Genomic DNA, 22,550 nt, shown 5'->3' on the forward strand with positions numbered 1-22,550 from the left:
CCATATAAATATTTATCTCATATAGACGGAAGCTAGGTTTGAAAATTATTCGTTGACTGAAACTAATTCTATTCTTTTTATCGAAAAACCAATTCACCAACTATTTATAGTATCCCAAATAACTCGTATTTTTTTGAAATGCTCACTCCGAAAGAAATTTCAATACCTTATTGGGGCTTCTGATTTTGTGAAAAAAACTACTTCAAAGTATTATATTGAGATATAATTTATGAAAATCATTTGGACAACAGGATTGTTTGAAGAATCCCAACATTCGCAATCGTATTATGGGTATTTGAGTGATGAATAACTCAAAACACGCAACCACAAACATATATCCCCTAGTTAATCCAATATTGATGTCAAATATAATAAATAGAATTTGCAAACTGAAACTAAAATTAAATATTTTTGAAAGATTTCAATGGGGGGTTTTATTCAGTCCTTCAACTTTACAATTTCGGGAAGTCAAGAAAACTTGTCAGTTTTCTTTACTCGGTCAAATGCAAGTGATTCTGTGGGAATGTTTTTTAATGAAGAGCAGTCATGTGGTTCAAGTGAAATATATAACGTGAGTGATCACACAGGTATAGTATACCACAATATTTTGATTAATGACATTTCCAAAGAATTCCAGAATACTAATTGCTTCCATAAAATCTACTTTAACGTCTAACTAGATTATTACACCTAATCCGATACTTTCTGAACCCATAAATCACTGATTGATTCGGTCGTTACTTGATGAAGATCCATAGTAATTTCAAAAACTACACTTCCCGTTTTGATTTGTGAAGATCAAATCGTGAGGTGTAGTTTTTGAAACCCATAAATCACATTATAATAATTTAATTAACCTTCTTATAGTAGGAACAGTAAAAAGATGATATGAAATTATCATTTTCGCCCTTGTTACAAATCTGTGGTTTTCAAATTTAACATATCTCATCTACTTTCATAATTTTTGTTTTTCCATAAAAAATAACAAAAAACCGTTTCGATTATTTATGTTTCGAAATTATGAGAAATTACCCAAAATAACCCCACCAGACCAATTTTTTTGCCAATAGTGACTCAATGATTTCACAAACAAATATTTTGCTTTTTAATGCCATCAATGTATTTGTATACTGTAATTTGGTTCTGTCTATGATCGAGTAACAGCCATTTTTCAAGTTAGAATACTATACGTTTTCTATATAATATTTTCAATATTTTGAAATAAAAGTCATTTGTAAAGGATATACCGAATGAAAGTTATACCATTTGATTTTATAATGAGAAACATTTATTATTTTATTTAATTCCAAATCCTTTTTCAAATCCAAATTTCATTCCAACAAAATCAAAAAGGTGCATTAACTGAGAGGCAATGATCCAAACCGCCGTGTAGAACATTGTGAAATTGTCTCTAACAATATTTTGCATAGTCCCAGCTATTTGAAACAAACACATTCGTTTCACTGATGAGGCTACTTTTTTTTAAACGGTCACGTGCATAGACAAAATATGAGGTACTGGTCCGATGAAAATCCTTGACTTTTTCACGAAACTCATACCCAGTTTCCACAAAAAGTTAACCGTTCTAGCTCCGTTATTCATTGAGGAAAACCTGACTGGTGCCCTCTATTAGTGAATGTTGGAAACAGTGATAGATCCACTGATAGTGGCAACTGTCGAAAATAATTCTGGCGAATTTGACATGGACATTATTCAGCAACAGGATGGAGCTCCTCCTCATGTTGCAGTTGCTGTGAGGACTTATTTGAATACTGTTTATGCAGGACGATGGATCGGGCGCCGAGGATCTGTGGAATGGCCTCCAAGATCACCAGATCTAACTTCTTTAGATTTCTTCCTATGGAGTTACCTAAAATGTTAAGTCTACCAGACTAATGTTACTCCATTCAGAAGTTGCGTGGGCGGATTATGGAAGTGTGTGCAACAATTACTCGCGATACTCTGCAAAGCGACTGAAACTAAAAATATACTTTTTTTTTGCCAGTAGGTCAAGGGGGAACATTTTGAACATTTACTGTAATTACAGAAGAAGTTAGTGTTAGTTTAGTTGCCTGTTTGTGGTGTAATTCTTTACAAGGTTGAATAGAGAATGAAATCCCCTTTGCTATTTACATTTTTCGACAGGGTTGCTCCCCCCCCCAGGTAAGGGATGAAATTAGGGATGAACTATCATACGGAAATGTACACTGAAGAAATAAAAAAATGTTTCTAACAAAAGTCCAGTAACGAGTTAGATAGGAGGGTAACACTTATAATGCGCACTGTATAGTATTGCGTTTATCTAATAGAATTTTCAATTTATATAGAAAATGAGTTTTATGAAACGAGCTTGTTCAAAATTCAAGGATAATTTTTACGAGTAAACATACTATACAAATATCACAAAGTGCCTGAAGATGTGTTTTTATTTCTTCCTTCAGTAAGTACCCTACGTTATTATTTTTATGCACGTGTATATGCACGAATTTCGATCTAGTTCGATAGTTGCATGATTAATTATTGGTTCCTGGTTCCTATTGAGGAGCACAAAAAGCATGAAATTTATTGTGTTGCATGAGAAACGTATCAAATGAAGCATGTATCATGTCAGAAAAATTGAAATGCCAAAAAATGAAAAAAATATTTCACTTTGCATGACGACTCTATAAAAAAAGAAAATATACCACCAAAGAAGAGATGTATTTGTCTCAAAAAATTATTAGTTTTATGATAATTGCCATAAACATTATCTTATAAATCGCATGTAGTTATGAAAAGCATGGTTACTTTTGCCTAATATTTATGAATGTATCATACGTTGCTCACAGAAAAAAAGTAATGTTCAATCATTTAAGGATTGAGAATGAGGAAATAACAGTATAAAATTAAAATAATTATATTTGATATCTAATGGTGAATAACCCATTTGCAAACAGAAGCCAGATGTCACCCACTTTAAGTAATACTTAGTAAAATTGAACATTTCAATTCTGATAACGGTTTTCGTATGATTTATTCATAATGGTATATTGGAGAGCTATGAAAATGGTGAACAACGCATGAAGTCGGTTGATCATAGAATGCTTCGTTGAATTTCATTTTCATAACAACATCAAATTTTTCAAGTTTGACTCAAAAATACCTTCTCTGTTTGTCTAATATTTGGAAATTCAAAGATTAGTGACTAGATTTAACTAGCAACGTTATTTCAACAGTTAGGATTAGTGTGTACTTAGGTGAAAAATAGTCAAAAGACATTGGAATAATTAAAATAAAAGGGAATTCAAAATGTTAAGTTCACCGAAAATGATAAATAAGATAAATTATTTTGCAGCTGGAAGATAATTATAAAAAAAATTCGAAAATGCAAAAATAGGAAACATATTCTAGATTTTTGGGAAAGTTTTTGGCTTTCTACTGCCCCATCTTAATACAGAGAAAAATGGGAATCTTCCAAAGAAGGAATGGAGTAATCAATTTTAAAAGAAATAACTGTATACATAGATGTGTAGATTACCTCCTTCCTTCCTTTGGAAGATTCCCACTTTTTTCTGTATTAAGATGGAGTAGTAGAAAGCCAAAAACTTCCTTTCCCAAAAATTAGTCACTCCCAAAAATATAACCCTTTCAAATTAAATATTATAGATATTCTTCTGAAGTGTTTCTTTTTTTTTTTTGATTACCAATGGTAACTTCAATAATTTCATAGATTCACTAGCATTATCATTTGTTTGGTTACAACTTTATTAGAAGTTCAATTTCATCTCACTATGTTGCACTTTTCACTTCGAAGAATTGATTGTAGTTTTGCACAGTTCTAAATAATCAGTTATGATGACTTTAAATATGACGGATTGAGATTTTTCTACCGTTTCGAAGCACTATTTAAACTGATCTATTCACAAGTAAATATTACTTTGCTTTTACAATTTTTATATTTTTGAGTCAAATTTGCATGCATCATCGCATTTTGTATCTAACAAATTTTGCTTGGAATGTAACATCACTAAATCATTTTTCACATCTGCCACACCTAAAACTTGAGTTTTTAGAATCGAGAGTATTCCTTGACAAAAAGAAGAGGAAGAAGAAAGGAGGAATAAAGAAATTATTCAGACTTGTCAGAGTAGGAATCCTCGCTGGAGTAGTTATTATGAAGATCGCCCTACTCATCAAGATCTTCGAAGCAGCCCTCAAGTTCAAACTACTTCTGGTAGGTGTCACCAGTTTAATCTTGCAAATCGTCAAGTTCTGGATGGACTTCAAAGAGAAGAGGAATGCTCATCATGATGAAGGTATTGTTTACAAAAATCCCTATGATGGTGGCTTATCTGGGGCGGAATGGGCTGGCCCTGGATCGCCCGGCGGGGAGTATCATGCAAGATCTGCCCCATCTGCTCAGAACTATGCTCAGAATTTGGCGTATTCGCAATATACCAGAAAGTAATCGAGAGTGATCGAAATCAAGATGAATGAATAATATTGTTTATATTTATTTTATTTGTTAAGAGCACATCAGAAAGGACGCACATTATGGTAACTTTCTATTATATATTTTCCAGAAAGAAAGCTGAAGGAGTTTACTCATGTGAATTGTTTGTCAAAAGTAAAGACGTTTCAGAAACTAAAGAGGATACAAAAATATATTTTTGGCTGTTACTGGTAACTAATAATTATTGATGTTATCAACAAAAGTTAAGAAATCTTAAGTACTCTTATCGATCGAATAAGTATCTATTTTATTCGGTACGATATTAAAAAAGTGCCTGGATAGTCATATAGTTTGGAGTATATCAGTTCGATGTAAGATTGGAATTGTTTTACTCTCGGGTACTATGGACACTACAGTTTTTTGACAGTGAATGAAATATCGCAAGGAAGGAATGGGAAAAAACTATTATTCGAACTCTGCAGTTGCTGCACAATGTTTATTCATACGAATAAAGAAGAAAGTGAGGATTCTCAGACCTTACTTGTGAAACAGGCATTTTCTTGACATTCGCAGAGCAGATATTTTGTTGAAATAGTACTACTGTACACACCCCAGCAAGTTTTGATTCTCATGTATGGAGCTCCGCCCCTAATCATACCCTGAAGCTGCTGGATTCCGCCCAGAAAAGTCCCATCCGCTCGATTGGAGACACGAACATCACTTGCAACCTTGATAGCCTGGAACATCGAAGAAAGGTTGGAGATTTGTCTCTCTTCTCTAGATACTTTCAGGGGACTTGGCAAATTTGATTCCACCAAAAGCGGTACATATCAGAAATACGCGACGGACTGTGGCTGTTGATCATTTTGAGGTTCAACTCAGTATACCTCGAATTCCACTGTTCAAGAACTCTTTCATTTGGAGAAGCGTTTACTTGAAATAAACTTGCTGAGAAGGTTTTTCCAAATCGATTTCATTTCCAGCGATTCAAACCCAACGTGAATCGTCACTTTCGCACTGGCACAGCTCTTAAAGCGCCTTAGAGATTTTTCTGTAGTGCTTGTGTTTGTCCTAAAAAAACAATTATAATAACGTCAACTCTCACAATTTCATCAACCTTACTAAAACCACATTTTGTCTATCCAATCCTCAGAACTGTTCAGCTTCCATGGACACAATGCCCCCCGAAAAACTGTTTTACCTTCTGGCCCTTTAGTGCTCAGATTTGAGATGGGATTTCCATAGTCGGAACCCTTTACTAGGCGCAGATTCAGCACACTATTTTGGGTGGACAAACTGTGCAGATTTTTTTATTTCATTTCCCAACAATCCATTGCGTGATTGCCATATTAAATTTAACTATTCTAACTTACATTATGACTTCTAACACTCTTTTCAATTTGTCTTCTATCCATGCTGTTTAGTTTCCATCAGTTAGTTGTGTGATGTCTGGCCTTCTCGATTTTTCCTTCAAGCTTTTTTCTGGATCCGCGTTTTTCATCATTCGACAGAAAGATACCCTTTCAGGTATCAAAAATCGGGATTCATTCTTGTCGACTATATCCCCTGCTGTCATTTTTTTGTCACGCAGTACCAACAATAACAAGATCTTGGAAGAAGTGGAGGAACAATTCCTTACTACAGATAGGAGCTGAACTCTGCCATATATATTTGCAGAATCGTGATAGAGCATATTTTAAATATTGTATTTTCAGTACGTCAATAAACACGTTGGTTATTTTCAGTATTCGCAAGAACCGGTATTTCAGTTCAATTGATTGGACAAATGCGCCAACTGATATGAACATTAGAGAACCAGATTCACTTCTCAACTGAATAACTAGTACCCTTAGTTTGTGAAACTTTCACCGAAAAGCTTATGAGTAATTTTTTAAATAACAAAAATGATAATCGTATCGAATTGTTTGGGAAATAAATATGTTCAATTCAGAATAAACTCCATGTTGTGCGTTCTTTCCAATAATGTTGATTTATTTATTCAAGATGTGTGTTTTGGACAGAATGTGACTATTTATTGATCTAATTGAAGTTAGTTATTAATATAAGTAGCATTAGCTCATCTTTGTACATTTGTAATAATCATCATGGATAGTTCATTTGCAAACTTTGAATTATCATACATTTGCTTTTGAACGTAAATGACAAGAAAGGCGAAAATTATTGAAAGACTTATACTAGACTAGTAGTAACATACTGGTATTGTTACTACATATCTTTAGACTAAGTAGTAGTCTGTTGTCATTGCTCTTTGAAGGAATATAGGAATCTTTCAAAGAAAGAAAAAAAGCAATTAATTTATTTACTTGAACTACACATCTTTATATATAGAATTTATTTCGCAATAAATTGCTTTCTTGTTTTCTTTAGAAGATTCCTTCATTTTTTTCTATATGAACATGTAGAGAAAGAAAGCAAACACTTACGTTTCCATCAATTGATATTATTCCAATTATTATATTTCTCAAACCCAAAAGGTAATCATTCCTGCACTGATTTTGAATTCACCAAGATCAGAATGTTTGCGAAGCGGTTTGATTCAGTGCAAATATTTTCATCAGAACTCTTTATACCAATTCATTCATTCATATGAATGCTTTTTGATTTTGAAAGTTTGATTATAAGTAAATTCCTAATAGCAGATTACTTTGAGTATTTATAAATGTTACAGTTGATAAACACAACCTTTATAATAGTTGAAATTTCTCTTCTGGGAGTATTTATCAATGCCCTATTTAAATATATTCCTGTTTGAAGTGGCTTTCCAGATATTTCGTTGAGATCAAAAACTATTTATGTATACGTCAATTGCGGTAAACATTTCTCTGTTGTTTGACTTCAATAATTAATTTTTTATAATTATATCTACAAATTATTGTTACGTGACCTGGCAAAATATTATTTTGTTAATGTAAAAATAAGAGTGGTGTGACACATTAAGATTGGTGCATGTGCTTGTTTTGTTTGTTTTCGAAGAAATAAATGAAATTATCAATTACTTGGTGTTTCACTATGTGCTTTAACATTACCCGACTCATTTTAATTCCAAGCATCACTAGGTTCATCGCATGCAACTAACAATTACTCCGAGTTTTCAAATTTTCGACATGCACACTACCTAATCATGTACCGTTTCAGAGGAGAGAGGAAAAAAGAAAAAGAAGAAGCGACTTCAAAAACTCAAGTTTTTTTTAATTCTCTCTGTGATTGCAAAGAAAATCGGTCTACTCGCTAATTTGTTACAAACCGCCCTCCTTTTCAAACTGGCCCTATTAGGAATTGGTCTCTTGGGAGTGTCAGTTGCGAAACTGGTGATTCTAGTCAAACAAGGGAAACAGAAGACAATATACTATGAAAATTCTCACCACGATCATCACTATGAACACGAGGATGATTGGGAACACGACGATCACCACGGATGGGGGAGAAACTTTGCGCAGAATTTGGCATATGCCAAACAAATACCTGTCCAATAACTTAACTGTAGTGACGTGTTTTTAGAAGTATCATTTCGAGTAGAGTTGACTAGTCATAACCAAAATGAGAATTGTGAGAACCCATTGAATCTGAGTTTATTGTTGTCTAGGTACTTAAGAGAATAAGTTCCTTATATTATCGTTCATGCCCTAAATCAACAAAAAAGTAGATTCCATATCTAACGACGAAAACTCTTATATAACTTTCTGAGTGACTTATGATGCACTGTTTGGAACCTTTGGTGTAGTAATGAATATTACTGGAGTTTTTTCCCAACACCAAATCGTTATTTTTAACACCTCGACACGTGTTTCGATCACCAAGTGATCATCTTCAAAGAGGAAGATTAAAACTAGGAACTGATGCGAGCTAACCCTATTTATGCTATAAAGGTAACTCATCCAGGTAAACCATCCAGGCGTACCAACCATACAGGTATACCAACCTAAATTAATTTTACAATTTTGCCTTATCTATTATTTTACAATATATGTTTATATAAAACAATTTTCAGCTATATAAAATTGTCTATCCAAATTTATTTTTGCAATGTGTCCTTATGTAGTAATCAGTAAACCCAACAACATTATTTTATTTTATTTTAACAAGCTATATAGTATGCCCTTTGGTATAGGTCCGTCATCGTTATTCGATGGTTATTGTTGGTACGCCTGGATGGTTTACCTGTATGGGTTACCTTTATAGCATAAATAGGGTTAGCTCGCATCAGTTTCTAGTTTTAATCTTCCTCTTTGAAGATGATCACTTGGTGATCGAAACACGTGTCGAGGTATCATAGGTCAAATAAATTCTCAAGATGATACTTCTCTACGTGATGTTCCTGACACTCAAACGTCTACTAATTGACTGGTCATCGTCTTTTTCCAGTTAATTTTTTCTTCATTTAGTGGCATTAGTAATGTTCGTGAGTGACATTATTCCCTCTCCAAATTACTCGGAATTGTAAATACTCATAAGTTATTATGAGTATTTTACTCATAATAACTTATTTTGAATTATGACTGGAATGTCCCTAAGATGATCTTCCATTCTATCTATCTGATCGTTAGTCTAATACCTACCCTTCTGTGATCTGTTTCATGTTATCCACAATCCGTTCGTTGATTTTCTTAACTTCGCCTCTCATATATTTTACTTCATTTCCAACCTTAAATATTTCACCATGAAATTGTTGGGTTTTTTCTGTAATTCCTCTCTTCTGACCTCGCCTGATTTCGTTGTTTTACCAGACTGAACGTTTTCCATATTTCTGATCACGCTTTCTCTTTGCGAAATATCTTTTAGTAACCGGTCCTGTTCTTCTTTGTTTTTTAAAACGTCTCTTGTACTTCCCTTTGTTTCTTTTTTATCGTCCTTTCATGTTGCTCTTCCTTTCATCTCGACCTAATCGTTTAGGCTTGTTGAAAAGTATAACTGGAACCTCTGGTAGACAGGCATTGCTCCCAAACATCAGATTTGCTAAAATCTTCTTGACGCGCTTTTCACCAACCAAGTTGGCGACTTCAGGAGATGAAGTAGACTAGATAGTAGCAGTTCTGGTGCGGTTTTGCACCAGAACTGCAACACCCTTCTCGAAGTATGTTTCACCTGCCAAGTTAACGTTTTCAGGAGATAGAGTTAGTAGACAATAGACAGTCTACATGATCTTCATCTTTTACCAACTTGGTTGGTTAACCGCGTGTCGGGAAGTGTTGCAGTGCGTGGTAGTGCTTGTTTTGGCTTAAGTTAGGTTAGGTCCAAAGTGAGTGGGTCTATTCGACCCGCCACCGCAACCCGCAAGGGTTTATTGTGGCTCAAATATATTCACACTCAACCAAATGAACCCAGCTTCCTAACGAAGCCGATTAGTTTGTATGGTGAGTGGTGTTTCAGGTCAGATGGTAAGAGTACGGCTCTGCCGAACCTGATGTGGTCCCCAGCAGGACAGGCACAAAGTACGTGCTCTGATGTTTCATTCTTTTCCAAACAGTGACACACACTGTCTTCCGACAGTCCGAGTCTCTGCATATGATAATTCAAATGACAGTGACCTATGAGAAGACCTGTTAGACATTGTAGTTCATCCCTACTGTAGTCCAACAACTGTTTGGTATCAAACTTCGAAGGGTGAATAAACGTCTTGGAGTGAGCCAATCCTGGAAGATTCTGCCAGAAGTCTATAAATTTTCTTGCCATCCAGGTGTTCAATCTTTGTTTGGCAAAGCATAAAGCGATGCCAATGGTAGGTTTTGGTCCGATAAAGCTGCTTGCAGCACCCTCCTCCATACAAGAGACAATCTGTTAAGTCTACCTATCGAGGAGAGTCGTTTTTGGCAATTTACTAGCAATTTAGACGTTACTCGGTAGGAGACAAGAGCTTCCAACGCCGCTTGACTGTCGGAGAATATTATTTTTATTGACTTATGTATGAGGTTAGATTCTTCCAATCTCTTTGCAGCGTGAATTTCCGTTTGAAATACAGTCGCATTGGTTCCTAGGCAGATTGATATATCTGTCCTGGGTCTGCGACTGAAAACACCTGCATCAGAACCGGGAGGTTCTGAGCAGGTTTGGAGGTTTGTTTTTGATCCATATGTTTTGGGCTTAGTCGAACTAATCTAGTCTATTTATAGTGAAAACGACCATTTTGCTATAAACGACCTCGTCGTTCTATGTAATCGCGATTAATAATGAATTTTTTGCCTGCGTTCGATATACAGAGTGGTCCAACGAAAAGTATGCTCCTTGCTTTTCTCCTTTTTTTGTAACTTAACGCAAAAATTCTCGGAGAGGTCAATTTTGCTTTTGAGGAGGACACATTTTAGATGTATTTTTCTACCTGTGCCTTCAACCCTCTAGCGAGGGTGAGTAACAACCCTAAAATTTTAAATGGAAAGTGGGGTCGACTGATATATCATTTGAAAGGGCACAAAATTCTCTTTCCAATGATACCTAATTTGTTGTATTTACTTAAATAGTTATAAAAAAAGCAAGAACATTTACTCGATATTTTTTTTTGGTGTTAATGAAAATGCGGAAAAAACGGCATTTTTATCACTACTACATTCCTCAATTTCTCTCGTGCGTTTTTTGGTTCAAATAACAACATCAGATAAGTGTACAAAAATAATTTAGGCAAACGTTCATTGATTCAGTTCGGTTGCTTTTGAAATTATTTCAACTTTACTGTAAAAATGGTTTATTCCATTCCTGAACGAGTTAAAATTGTTGAACTTCATTATCAACATAATAGTTGTGCTAGACTTATCTTTCCAATGATACCTAATTTGTTGTATTTCACTCAAACATGTAGGTATTATGAAGAAAAACAACTACAACCTAGTACTTTGAAATGTGTAATTGACTTAGTAGAATCCTACCTCAGCAAGTGCTGAAAATGTGACCCATTGGCTTCCATACAATAATACAGATTTTGTTCAAATCTATTCCTAACATTCTGTAGCATATCAGGTGTAATACTTCTGCACTCTGCTGTAATTCGTTGGCGAAGATCTTCTATGGACTCGGGCTGCGTAGCAAAACATTTATTTTTCAAGTGTCCCCAAAAGAAAAAGTCTAAAGGCGATAAATCAGGTGACCTGGCAGGCCATTCGATGGGGCCTCTCCTTCCAATCCACCGTCCAGGAAACCGGTCATCTAAAAACTCTCTTACCGGAGCAACATAGTGAAGAGGTGCTCCATCTTGCTGGAAATGAAGCCGATCATCATTATGATTTTGGTCATTTTCGATTATTTCTGTTATGAGAGGATCAATTGTATCTTCAAGCATGTTCAGGTAGACCTCACCAGTTAAATTCCCAGGAATAAAAAGTGGCCCTATGATATGACTAGACATTGATTTTTTGAGGGTACTGGGTATGGACCTCTCGGAATAAGTGTGGGTTACTGTCATCCCAGTAACGGCAATTATGCCTATCCACAGCTCCATTAAAAAAAAAGTACTCTCATCGGAAAAGCACGTGTTGAATGATAGGTGCGGATCATCAATTAGTAGCTGGCTCAGTTGTTCACAAAATTGCAGCCTTCTATCAGGATCATCTTCATTGAGTTCCTGTACTGATTTAATTTATATTATGGACGAACGGGAGACACCTGAGGCTGCAGTAAGCTGACGGGTACTTTGAGTATGATCCAATTCAACATGTCCCAAAACAGCGACATCCACTGCTTCATTTCTGATCGGTTTCCGTGGCTGGTGTTTCACATTACAGACAGATCCGGTATCGACAAACTTTTGGACTAACTTGGCAACGTACGAATCATTCACATTTTTTCCGGGATGAGTGTTATTAAAGAGGCGAGAAGTAAGTCTAGCACAACTATTATGTTGATAATAAAGTTTAACAATTTCAACTCGTTCAGGAATGGAATAAACCATTTTTACAGTAAAGTTGAAATAATTTCAAAAGCAACCGAACTGAATCAATGAACGTTTGCCTAAAGTCTTTTTGTACACTTATCTGCTGTTGTTATTTGAACCAAAAAACGCACGAGAGAAATTGAGGAATGTAGTAGTGATAAAAATGCCGTTTTTTCCGCATTTTCATTAACACCAAAAATATCGAGTAAATGTTCTTGCTTTTTTATAACTATTCAAGTAAATACAACAAATTAGGTATCATTGGAAAGAGAATTTTGTGCCCTTTCAAATGATATATCACTCGACTCCTCTTTTCATTTAAAATTTTAGGCTTGTTACTCACCCTCGCTAGGGGATTGAAGGCACAGGTAGAAAAATACATCTGAAATGTGTCCCCTTCATAAGCAAAATTGACCTGTCCGAGCATTTTTGCGTTAAGTTACAAAAAAAGGAGAAAAGCAAGGTGCATACTTTTCGTTGGACCACTCGATATATTGGCGTTATGGTGATGTGAAGATGTACCCAGTGGCGAATGGTGTAACAATATTGACCTGGTTATGGAAATAGTATCTATCGTGTTTCAATCGTTTAAAATTAATTTCCTATACTCTAGAACAGAGGTCTCCAAACTACGGCCCGCGGACCAAATCCGGCCCGCCAGTGTCATCAATCCGGCCCGCAACAGCCAATGATTTACTGTCATCAATCTGGCCCGCGATAGCCAATGTTTACCTAATTGTTGTTACTATTACTATGATAAGTTGAAGAAGAAAACACAGAATGATAATTACTCGGTTTTATTTACTTGCAAGGTAAAACTTAACGACAGAAATGATGACAAAGAAAACTTAAAAGTATCTAAGTTTAAGCATATTAATAACTAACAAATAATTGAAATGAATCACAGTAAAACAAAAACACTAATGAGATTTATTTAATTGTGATAAGAAATATAGTTAAGGGCAGAAATTGGCCCTTGGAACAAACTGAAAAAATCATTATGGCCCGATGGCTTCAAAGTTTGGAGACCCCTGCTCTAGAACATTACCTCGACTTTTCTTAGGAGACACACTGTAGTTTTTACGCTTTTAGAAAGTATTGTTTACGAAACAAGTAAAAACAATATATTATTCTAGTAATAGTAGGATAAGTTATGGGTCAAATATTTCATAAATGTTTCTGTTAGGCTCCGGTAGACAAAACACACTCGTTTCAAAAATGGCTCCAAATGTAACGATGTGTGAAATGAGAAAGAAAAAAACAGAACATGAAATATCCAATCCTCTCAGTTATAGAACCAATGTTCAAAAGGGATTTTCATTCAATTTGATATAATAGTTTACACATGAACTATCCCACTTTTACAGAGTGAACGTTGTTACAATTCAATTAGAGAGAAAAAAATTAGAGATATTAGGGCGAAGATGAAGTTAACATCTCGAAGTCTCAACAACGACTGTCAGTCAGTCGTTCGTGATATCATTTTGAATATAAATTTTACGTAGATAAAATTAGAAGTGAATCAAATACAATTATTTTACTGATTCTTATAATGAATAAAGGAGACTTACGCGAAAAGAGTTTCCGAAGCAAATAGAAAAGTAACAAGTTGCAATAGTAGTTAATCTATTCAAATTGCCAAAATTGTTATTTGACTATCAGTTCGTTTTCCCCTGAGAATGACATTACTTATCACAATTCCTGGGGCCAGTGAATACATCAAGAGAACTTCGAATCCCCATTTCGGTTCCATGAAAAAAGACAGATGGATTTCGAACAACTTATCAAACAGTCTATCTTCTAGACTAGACTAGACCTTATTTGGGGTTGAGAACCAGATCCGAAAAATATTATAAGTTGCCTTTACTGCATGTACTGTCTACATGTTCAGCATATGCAATATTAGTATTTATCTAATGGCATGAGGTCACCCTGTCAATATGGTGGCTTTCGATGGTTTTTTATTTCCTTCTATGACAACTGGATATTTATTTCAGAAGCGTCTTGCTAGTGAAACCATTCATCTGAATGTTAGCAAACTATTTGTTTTCAAAGAAGCACTCTAAAAGATAGCATTAGGATACCAATAACAATCCAAGTTTAATTATCTCTCTTCGGTAGTCACATCGACTGCTTAGATTGGAGCTCTGTTCGCTCAAAAATTGTTTAGTAGCAGGAATCGATATATATAGGTATATAGACTAGCAGACTACTTTTATGAATTTGACACTTTTAAGGATTGAGTGGTTCAGTAGTTCAAAGACTCAAATATTAATTGAGTGTGTGAGCATGATCTGCCCTGAATTATCTCACAACAAGAAGCATATGCAAAAAAGGCTTTCTGAGACAAAAATGCTTGTATGATGTATGACATCCATCGTGGTATTAGACCCGGAAGTAGTAGTTTCATGATTGGCAATGACAAATCCCACTGCGTAGAATATCAAGTCCACATTGGATGATATTTGCATCAATTTAACAAGAACATCATCTTTTCCCCTTTTTTTGTTTTTCATACACATCCACAAAGGATCATGGTTGAAGAACAAACATGAAATAAAACCATGTTGTCTCTTTCTTGTAAACGACAAATTCAAATATATGTGTGTATGCTTAAAATATGTTGTTCCGTTAACCAGCTACAAACGACAACCCTCAGAAGTCGAAACTTGTGCGAGCTAAGGACTAACGAGGTCTTTCTTTTAACCGTAATTCCTAACACGTCTAATATAGGTAATATTACAGTAAAACAATAAAAATATGTTACGTGATATTAACAATTTTCCAGTTAGTCAAGTTTTGGGTCAAAGATGATAGGTCTTTAGAATTCAGAAGAGTTGTGCATATAACGTTACTATTCTGTCAATTTCCAGAACATGAATGGTAATATAAAAGCCTTAGAGTATGATAAATCAGTTCAAGGGTTCAACTTATCGCAAAGTAGGTATATTTATCTTAATTTATGAATTGTTAGAGAATATGACGATATTTGTAAAATGAACGGGTTGAATGTGCAATAATTTGTTCATACCGCTTGAGACTTGGAAAAAGTTCTGCTTTCCCTTGTGTTTATTTACTATTAAAATTTAGTATTAATTATGTAAATCTAACTGATAACAAATATATATTTTTTAAACGGTTTTGATTGTTTTTTAATTCCCCCAATGAAATTATGGAAAAATATTTCGTCTTTTATGTCAATGACGTCATTTTATGACTGCATAAAGAAACTCAAATGGTGATCTATCTAGTCGCAAGATCACATCGCCTTGACTATTTTATTTTGATCATAATTCCAACTTTGAATTTGGAATTGCAAATCCAACTACAATCCAAAGGATAAAAAAGACAATTGAAAAAATCAATGTAATCTCTGAATTTTTACAAGAACAAAGTAACATCTGAGATGCAAATATCAAACACGTAAAGCATTGTGGAGTAATAAACCTTAGGTGCATTTTCCCATCCTTCCACTCGCTGTAGTCAATATTATCACTATCAGTCTATTCGTGTCTTCAAACTGAAAGATACAATAATTGGAACCTCTGGTGCAGAACTATCTCAATAAAAATACCTCCTCATAAAAATAGTGAGAAAGGTGTAACCATGTTACATATAACAATGTAACATTTGGATCACTAGACTATTTACCTGCTCCTGAATGTAATATTTTTTTTTAATTTGTTGGAGAATTCTGTATATATTTCATGACTATCTTCAATTATTTCGGAAATATTCATTAATTTCAGCTTCAGTGATAATTAACTTTGAAAACCATATTCGATTTCCTTCACTACGGTTTCTCAAAAACCGATGAGTATTACTATTCATTTCGTGACAATGTGGAAAATAGATGTCCAAAATGCTCACTGCGAACTTCTTGTTGACATCCCAATCTCAAATAGAAATTTCTTTCAACGTTACTCAACATTTCAGACGCGAACGATTTCATTTTTTCAAGCTAAGTTGAGGCATTTATATTTTTTAATAATATATATCTTTTTGGTATATATAAGTCTAATTACGTTAGATCAGGAGATCGAGCAAGTCATTCCATGCAAAACTTGCTCTAATTGTGTTATCTAACATTGCCATCATTTGCTCATGAAAAATTCTTTTTTTTATCATCATTGTCAATCATGATGATCTGTGTTGCTATCTTCTTTCAATGAATGGTCAACATTTTTTAATAACAAAATACGCATTCCCAGCATTTTGTGGACATTTATTTATTATCGATTTCACTCCATTTGGATGATATTCATAATTTATAATTTCTAAGAGTCTCATATCAACTGACAATCGTTTCCAATAGATAATCAATCTATTCAGGGACAACGTGTTCAAACCATTGACAATCTTCGTGATACGTGATACGTACGTCCAACACAGTTGTCGTATATGGTAAAGTAAACTAGAACAATAACAGTGCTTCTGTCTATACATACAATGTTAACCAGGTGAACAAATAAAAAATACTTAACGTTATTTGCAGAAACTATTTAACTGAAACTATGATGAAACTACTTCATGTGTGAAATTGTTTTCCTCATTTTATTATGGTATGCATAATGAATTAAAAAGGTGTCTGCAAATTTTCTAATCGTTCCAATCTCAGCAATAAATTTCAAGAAAAACGAAACTCCATTTGGTGATGTGTTATATTTTAATATCTGGATACAGCTTTCGATAGTTTTCTTTAGCTTCTTCTTGTGAAACTCAGACATTGTCGAGTGAATATTACTGAAGTTTTTTCCCAACAACAAACCGTTATTTTAATACCTCGACACATGTTTTAATCACCAAGTGGAAGATTCAAGAGGAAGATTAATCTTTCTCTTCCTCAAGAATAAGATTAATCGTCCTCTTTCTCTTGAAGATGATCACTTCTTGATCACTTGGTGTTTCGATCACCAAATGATCATCTTCAAGAGATAGATCAATCTTTCTCTTGAGGAAGAGAAAGATTAATCTTCCTCTTGGAAATGATCGCTTGATGATCGAAACACGTGTCAATGTGTTAAAGTAACGGTTTGGTGTTGACAAAAAATTTCAGTAATATTTATTACTACACCAAAGATTCCAAACAGTATATTGTATTAACAATAATATTGTTACAACAAGTATATTGTAGAGTAAAAATAAAACACAATCAAAGTAAATTGGCTAAAACTCTACACGAAATCTCAGTTTTATTTGGGATATAATGATAAGAACTCTTATCTATCTAGTCGTGAGTTATGTTTGGGAAGAAATCTTATTTCGTGAAAAACGCTAAAGTTTTGTTGACTAAAAGTTGAAAGAAATATCGTGATATCGTCAGTTAATGAATAATTCATCAATTTCCGGGGTTGACATATGCCCCAACGAGTCATCATTTTACATTAGTTACGTGAATATTTTGTTGAACAAAATTTTCACTGAATTAGTCGTGGGAAGATATCTTAGGAATTAGATCATCAGCTCTTAGGTTATATGGAGTTAGAACCATGAATATAAAATTCCACTCCTGTTAATGCAAATGAACCGAGTTTATTCACTATAAAATACATCTTTCATGATCTGTACACACATAAGTTAAATTCCACTCATGCTCATGGAAGCAAATCGGGTTTATTCATACTTGCAATATACACATCAACATTGTCTAAGGTTATCTAAAGAAATACTCATTTACGAAATGTAATTACGTACTATGGTATAATACTACTTCCTCGAAACAGGATGGAATTTTTTTCAAATGAAATTTATTATCATTGATTTTAAAAACGTAAACATCTCTTGATATGTTCTCATAATTTGACTTTTTTTTTAATTTGATTGACTACTTATGATAAAAATTATCAAAAATAGTTCAGTGATTTGGCAAACCAGTCGCTTAGGGTCAAAACTGTAAATTTGGCCTAGGATTTAAAATATCTGTAGTGTATATTTTGTGTAGTATAATAGTTATCTATATAGATCACCAATTTTTTTATGAATCGGAAAAAAACACTTTTCTCACACCAGTACGGATATATTGTTTCTTGATACGAATCAGGAGTAAAAACTGAATTACACATCTGGGTCTATTATTATCAGGTTGTTTCAAAAGTTTTGTCGGTTATATGTCATATGTATATATGTTAAAGGTTATTTACCCGTCATTAGTATGAGTCTGTTTGGTTTTGAACTCACCAGGTCACGATCTATGCTATTACTCGAATGAATAAATTAACTACTTTCTAATTCTTTATATTTCGATATGACTGATAGATTATTTGGGAATAATTAGTATGGAAATACATTTAGTTTGTGTATGTGAATGTGTTATTAAAATAAAATTAACATTTGGGTCGCAACAAAGAGTATTATTTATTTAATGAATTCGCTTTTAGGATGCATAGCAAACGCTTTTCCACATGTGCTGAGAAGAAAATAACACATGATTTTGAATACAGAGTCGAAGGTGTATTAGTGGCCTAAGACCGCACTTCCTGAAAATGAGATTTTGAGAAATGGACGCATATATTTATAGCGAGCGCTTTCGATAGCTGGTCGTGCTTTCATCTTCAAGGCTCTACTCAAACTGAACATGTCATCCTCTTGTTTGTCCTTTTATGCGGTCAGAACACCTTAGTGCAGGTACTGCAGGTACTCAAGCTGAATTTGCCTGTATTGTACACCCTGTTTAGGTTTTTGTCTCCTTCTTTTTCATAGCTGTTTATTTTTTGTGTTATTTTCGTGTTTGGCTTGTATGTGATCTTAATGTTCAGAGGTTTGAAGATGTTTATTAGTTTTTTGGTCACTTGATTTTCGCAAGAATTTACAGTACGTACTCGTTTTTTATTTGAACTACCTACTATTGGTATCGAGTGACAGTTCAATAAAAACTCAAGAATAATCAAGGAGCAAGTTTACAAACATTGAACAATTCCAAAATTTTCTAAAAAATATTTTTTCAGTCGACAGGTCTCTAATATCAGCTATACATAAAAATTATTGAAATTTTCTGTAATTTGTTCAACAGCATATTGTGAGATCTTATACTTTTCACTATATAGAACTAATATATCCATAACATTATTGAATTCGCCACATTCTGAAATTTTTTGGAATAGACATTTTTCAAACTTTTTTGAACACCCAGTGAAACAAGTCCTCTACAATGAAGAATTCACTATGCAAACATCATTTTTGCCATAAAATATTTAAATATGTCAAAAACGGTTAGATTGAGGTGTAGTACATGCTACAAGAAATCTGACTGGAATATTATCTCTAGGATCTGAAAATATAGTTATATACAGAGTATTCTTTCCAAAATTAACAAATTTACTACCACTTCCCGCGTAACCGGAAGTGCAAAGATGTTGGTTAGTTTGTCACATCGGCATTAGTATTCTATTGAATTCTACACATTCCGGTTGTTGATAATTTTCGTTCGAATTCTAAATTACAGTTACTTTGTATTCAATGCAATAATAAAAAAAAACAATTATCGAAAATGATGCATATATTCGAGTGATTTGCCCATAGAAGAATTTTTAAAAATTTGGAATTTTCAGAAACACTCCTAGCTGAATATATAGAATGGTATATTGCTAAGTTTGTTTCAATAATACTATGATAATGATCATACGAGCTGGTGGAGAATTCTAAGATGCTTCATGTTGAGTAATATAAATGAAGGTAATTATAATACTTGAATGGTTTCAATATCATAAATACAGGAAATTAAAATAGCACTTGTGAAAAAATCTTTGTTATCAGTTTTTCAAGTGGGATCAGGTTTTCATGAGTAACATTCCATTTACAACTGTGTTGCACCTCATTAAATACGATAAGGCAACGTCATTATCGTCTTTCCAAAATATAATTAAATTATATTGATGTATAATGATATTGAAAATATAAATATATAGAGAAGTACTTCTTCCAAAACTGTATATTAAACCTATTGTAGAGGAAGAATAGAAACAGAACACGTCTCCTACACGATGCATCAACAACTCTCTGCAACACAACATGTTACGAGTTACGACAAAACCGTAAAATGTTTTGACAAAATGTTTCTTAAATTCTAGAACATTTATATTTGTGATGCACTGTTTTGGAACCTTCAGTGTAATAATCAATATCATTGGAGTCTTATCCCAACACCAAACTGTTATTTCCACCACCTCGACACGTGTTTCAATCACCAAGTGATCATCTTCAAGAGGAAGATTGAATCTCATGATCACTTGTTGATTAAAACACGTGTCGAGATGTTAAAAATAATGGTTTGGTGTTGGGATATAACTCCAGTGATATACATTTATATTGTTTAAGTTCCAGTATATTTGTAGATTTTCTTCTATGAAAAATGACAACTTCAATTTATTGGAAATAGTGGAAATTCAGGAAATACAACGCTCCTAAAAATCATCATTTCGATATCGTTCATCATATCAATCAAACCATCGTGGTGACCTGGAGATGTTCGCTATATTTCCTAGACTATCCACAAATCATCATCAGCCATCATATCATTCGTATCATCTGCGTTATCACATGACTCTCTGTTCTATAAAATCGTAATAATCCTTTCAGAGGTTGATAACCATATGCGAGAATATAAGAAGAAGAAGAAATACGGACCCATCGCAAAAATTATCCACCTCATTCATAAAATTATCTTCGGAGTAGTGGTTGTCACGCTGCTTATTTTTGTTCTGAGATTCTTCTATGCTGGTATTGCACTGGGGTACTTTTTACTAGACGTCAAGTATTTCGTCATGAAGGCCATCAAATTTTGGATTTGGATTAAACAATACAAGAGTGTCGAACCGATAATTCATTACGAGCACGTGGAGCATGATCACCACGGTTCAAGCGACAGCCACGTTGAATATGAGCACGATTTCGATGATCACAATCACCATCACAGCAATAATCCTTACTGGGGAAAAGAAGATTATGCCCATTCGTTAGCTTACTCCAAGCAGAAACCAGATTCAGTCTCATCTTGGTGGGGATAAACTTCAACAAATATTGTTTGTTAATCGTTTATTTCCATTTGTTCCAATACAGTTATTTATTTAGGTTCAATTAGTTGATTTATTTCCTTATTTATTAAGAGTATCTCATTATCTTTAAGTTATTTCATTTACCTTATATTATTTCATTAAGTTTTTTATTTACTGAAACGTTTTACATACGTTCAGATGAAGTTACAAGCAAGGTTTAAATTCACGAACAAACTTTTGTGGTGTTAGGATAGTTTTAATAGGTTATAGATCAAATGGTTATGAGGTATCCAATTTATCCAATGATCGCCACATATTACTAAATAAACTGCTAAGTATTGGGATCGGGGAAACTGTTTTGTTATGGCTGACTGATTATTTATCACAACGCAAACAGGTAACCAAAATAAAGGATTCAGTGTCATCATCTCACGATGTCATTTTCGGGTACCTCAGTGGAGTGTTTTGGGACCTATATTATTTTTAAATCTACTTGAATGATATAGATACCATCCATGGTTGTGATTTCATGAACCTTTTTGCAGAAACAGTAGCTGATCAAATGAATAATGAACTAAGAAATGTTTTCAATTACATGAATCGCAATAAACTAAAACTCAACACCTCCAAAACAAAATATATGATCTTATCAACTGGTTATGAGCTATCACTCATCAACAATCTCAACATAAGATGACAAATTGCAGGAGATGCACTTAACAAGAGCGAGTAGCTCCCAAAAATTCCACCTTCCTCGAACTAATTTGACTAGTACGATGAAGTCTTTATTTTATAAAGGTTTGAATGAGTATAACAAACTCCCACTTTCGTTGAAAGATTCAATGAATGTTTTCCAATTAAAAAAAAACTCATAGAACTATATAAAATATTATCCTTAATTTTCTTTTTCTGTTTGCTAACATATTTATTATGTATATCCTCATGTTGAAACCATTCTGGAATCATTGAAAAATGGTTTTTATTATTTTTTTTCCTTCTATCATATCATCATTTTTGTTATTTATGTCTTTTATTTATATATTTTTAAAATAATCTATGTATATTAGGATGTCCTAAAGAAATCAATAATTATTATTGAGGTTGAGGTTGAGTTGAAAAGTAAGTAAGGACTTCAACATAGAATACTTCCCAAAAGTGATTGATAAATTCTGCAATTCAATTTCATTTTCAAATTGGGATTCGGACATGTAATATTTTAGGCCCCACCTCTTTACCGGTAAAGGAAGGCAAC

The 22,550-nt window shown here is 33.7% G+C and overlaps 1 protein-coding gene across 4 annotated transcripts in view; it reads left to right on the forward strand.

Moving 5' to 3' along the window:
- Window positions 1-22,550, forward strand: part of LOC111502029 (uncharacterized) — a 74,797-nt gene that overhangs the window by 32,788 nt on the left and 19,459 nt on the right. Inside the window, exon 3 of one of the 4 annotated variants that reach the window (XM_023155982.2) lies at window positions 7,589-8,085. The exons of 1 other annotated variant lie outside the window; for it this stretch is intronic. In XM_023155982.2, coding sequence (XP_023011750.2) covers window positions 7,589-7,926 — 338 coding nt within the window. In that variant the 3' untranslated portion in view covers window positions 7,927-8,085. Of the gene's footprint in view, window positions 1-4,052; window positions 4,621-7,588; window positions 8,086-20,882; window positions 21,797-22,550 lie in introns of those variants that run through there. 2 more of the 4 variants (XM_023155981.2, XM_023155980.2) reach the window with 2 other exon arrangements.

Source organism: Leptinotarsa decemlineata, unplaced genomic scaffold, assembly GCF_025532065.1.
Source record: "Leptinotarsa decemlineata unplaced genomic scaffold, Ldec_3_MD MMD2_tig00026299_RagTag_RagTag, whole genome shotgun sequence".
Lineage (NCBI taxonomy): Eukaryota > Metazoa > Arthropoda > Insecta > Coleoptera > Chrysomelidae > Leptinotarsa > Leptinotarsa decemlineata.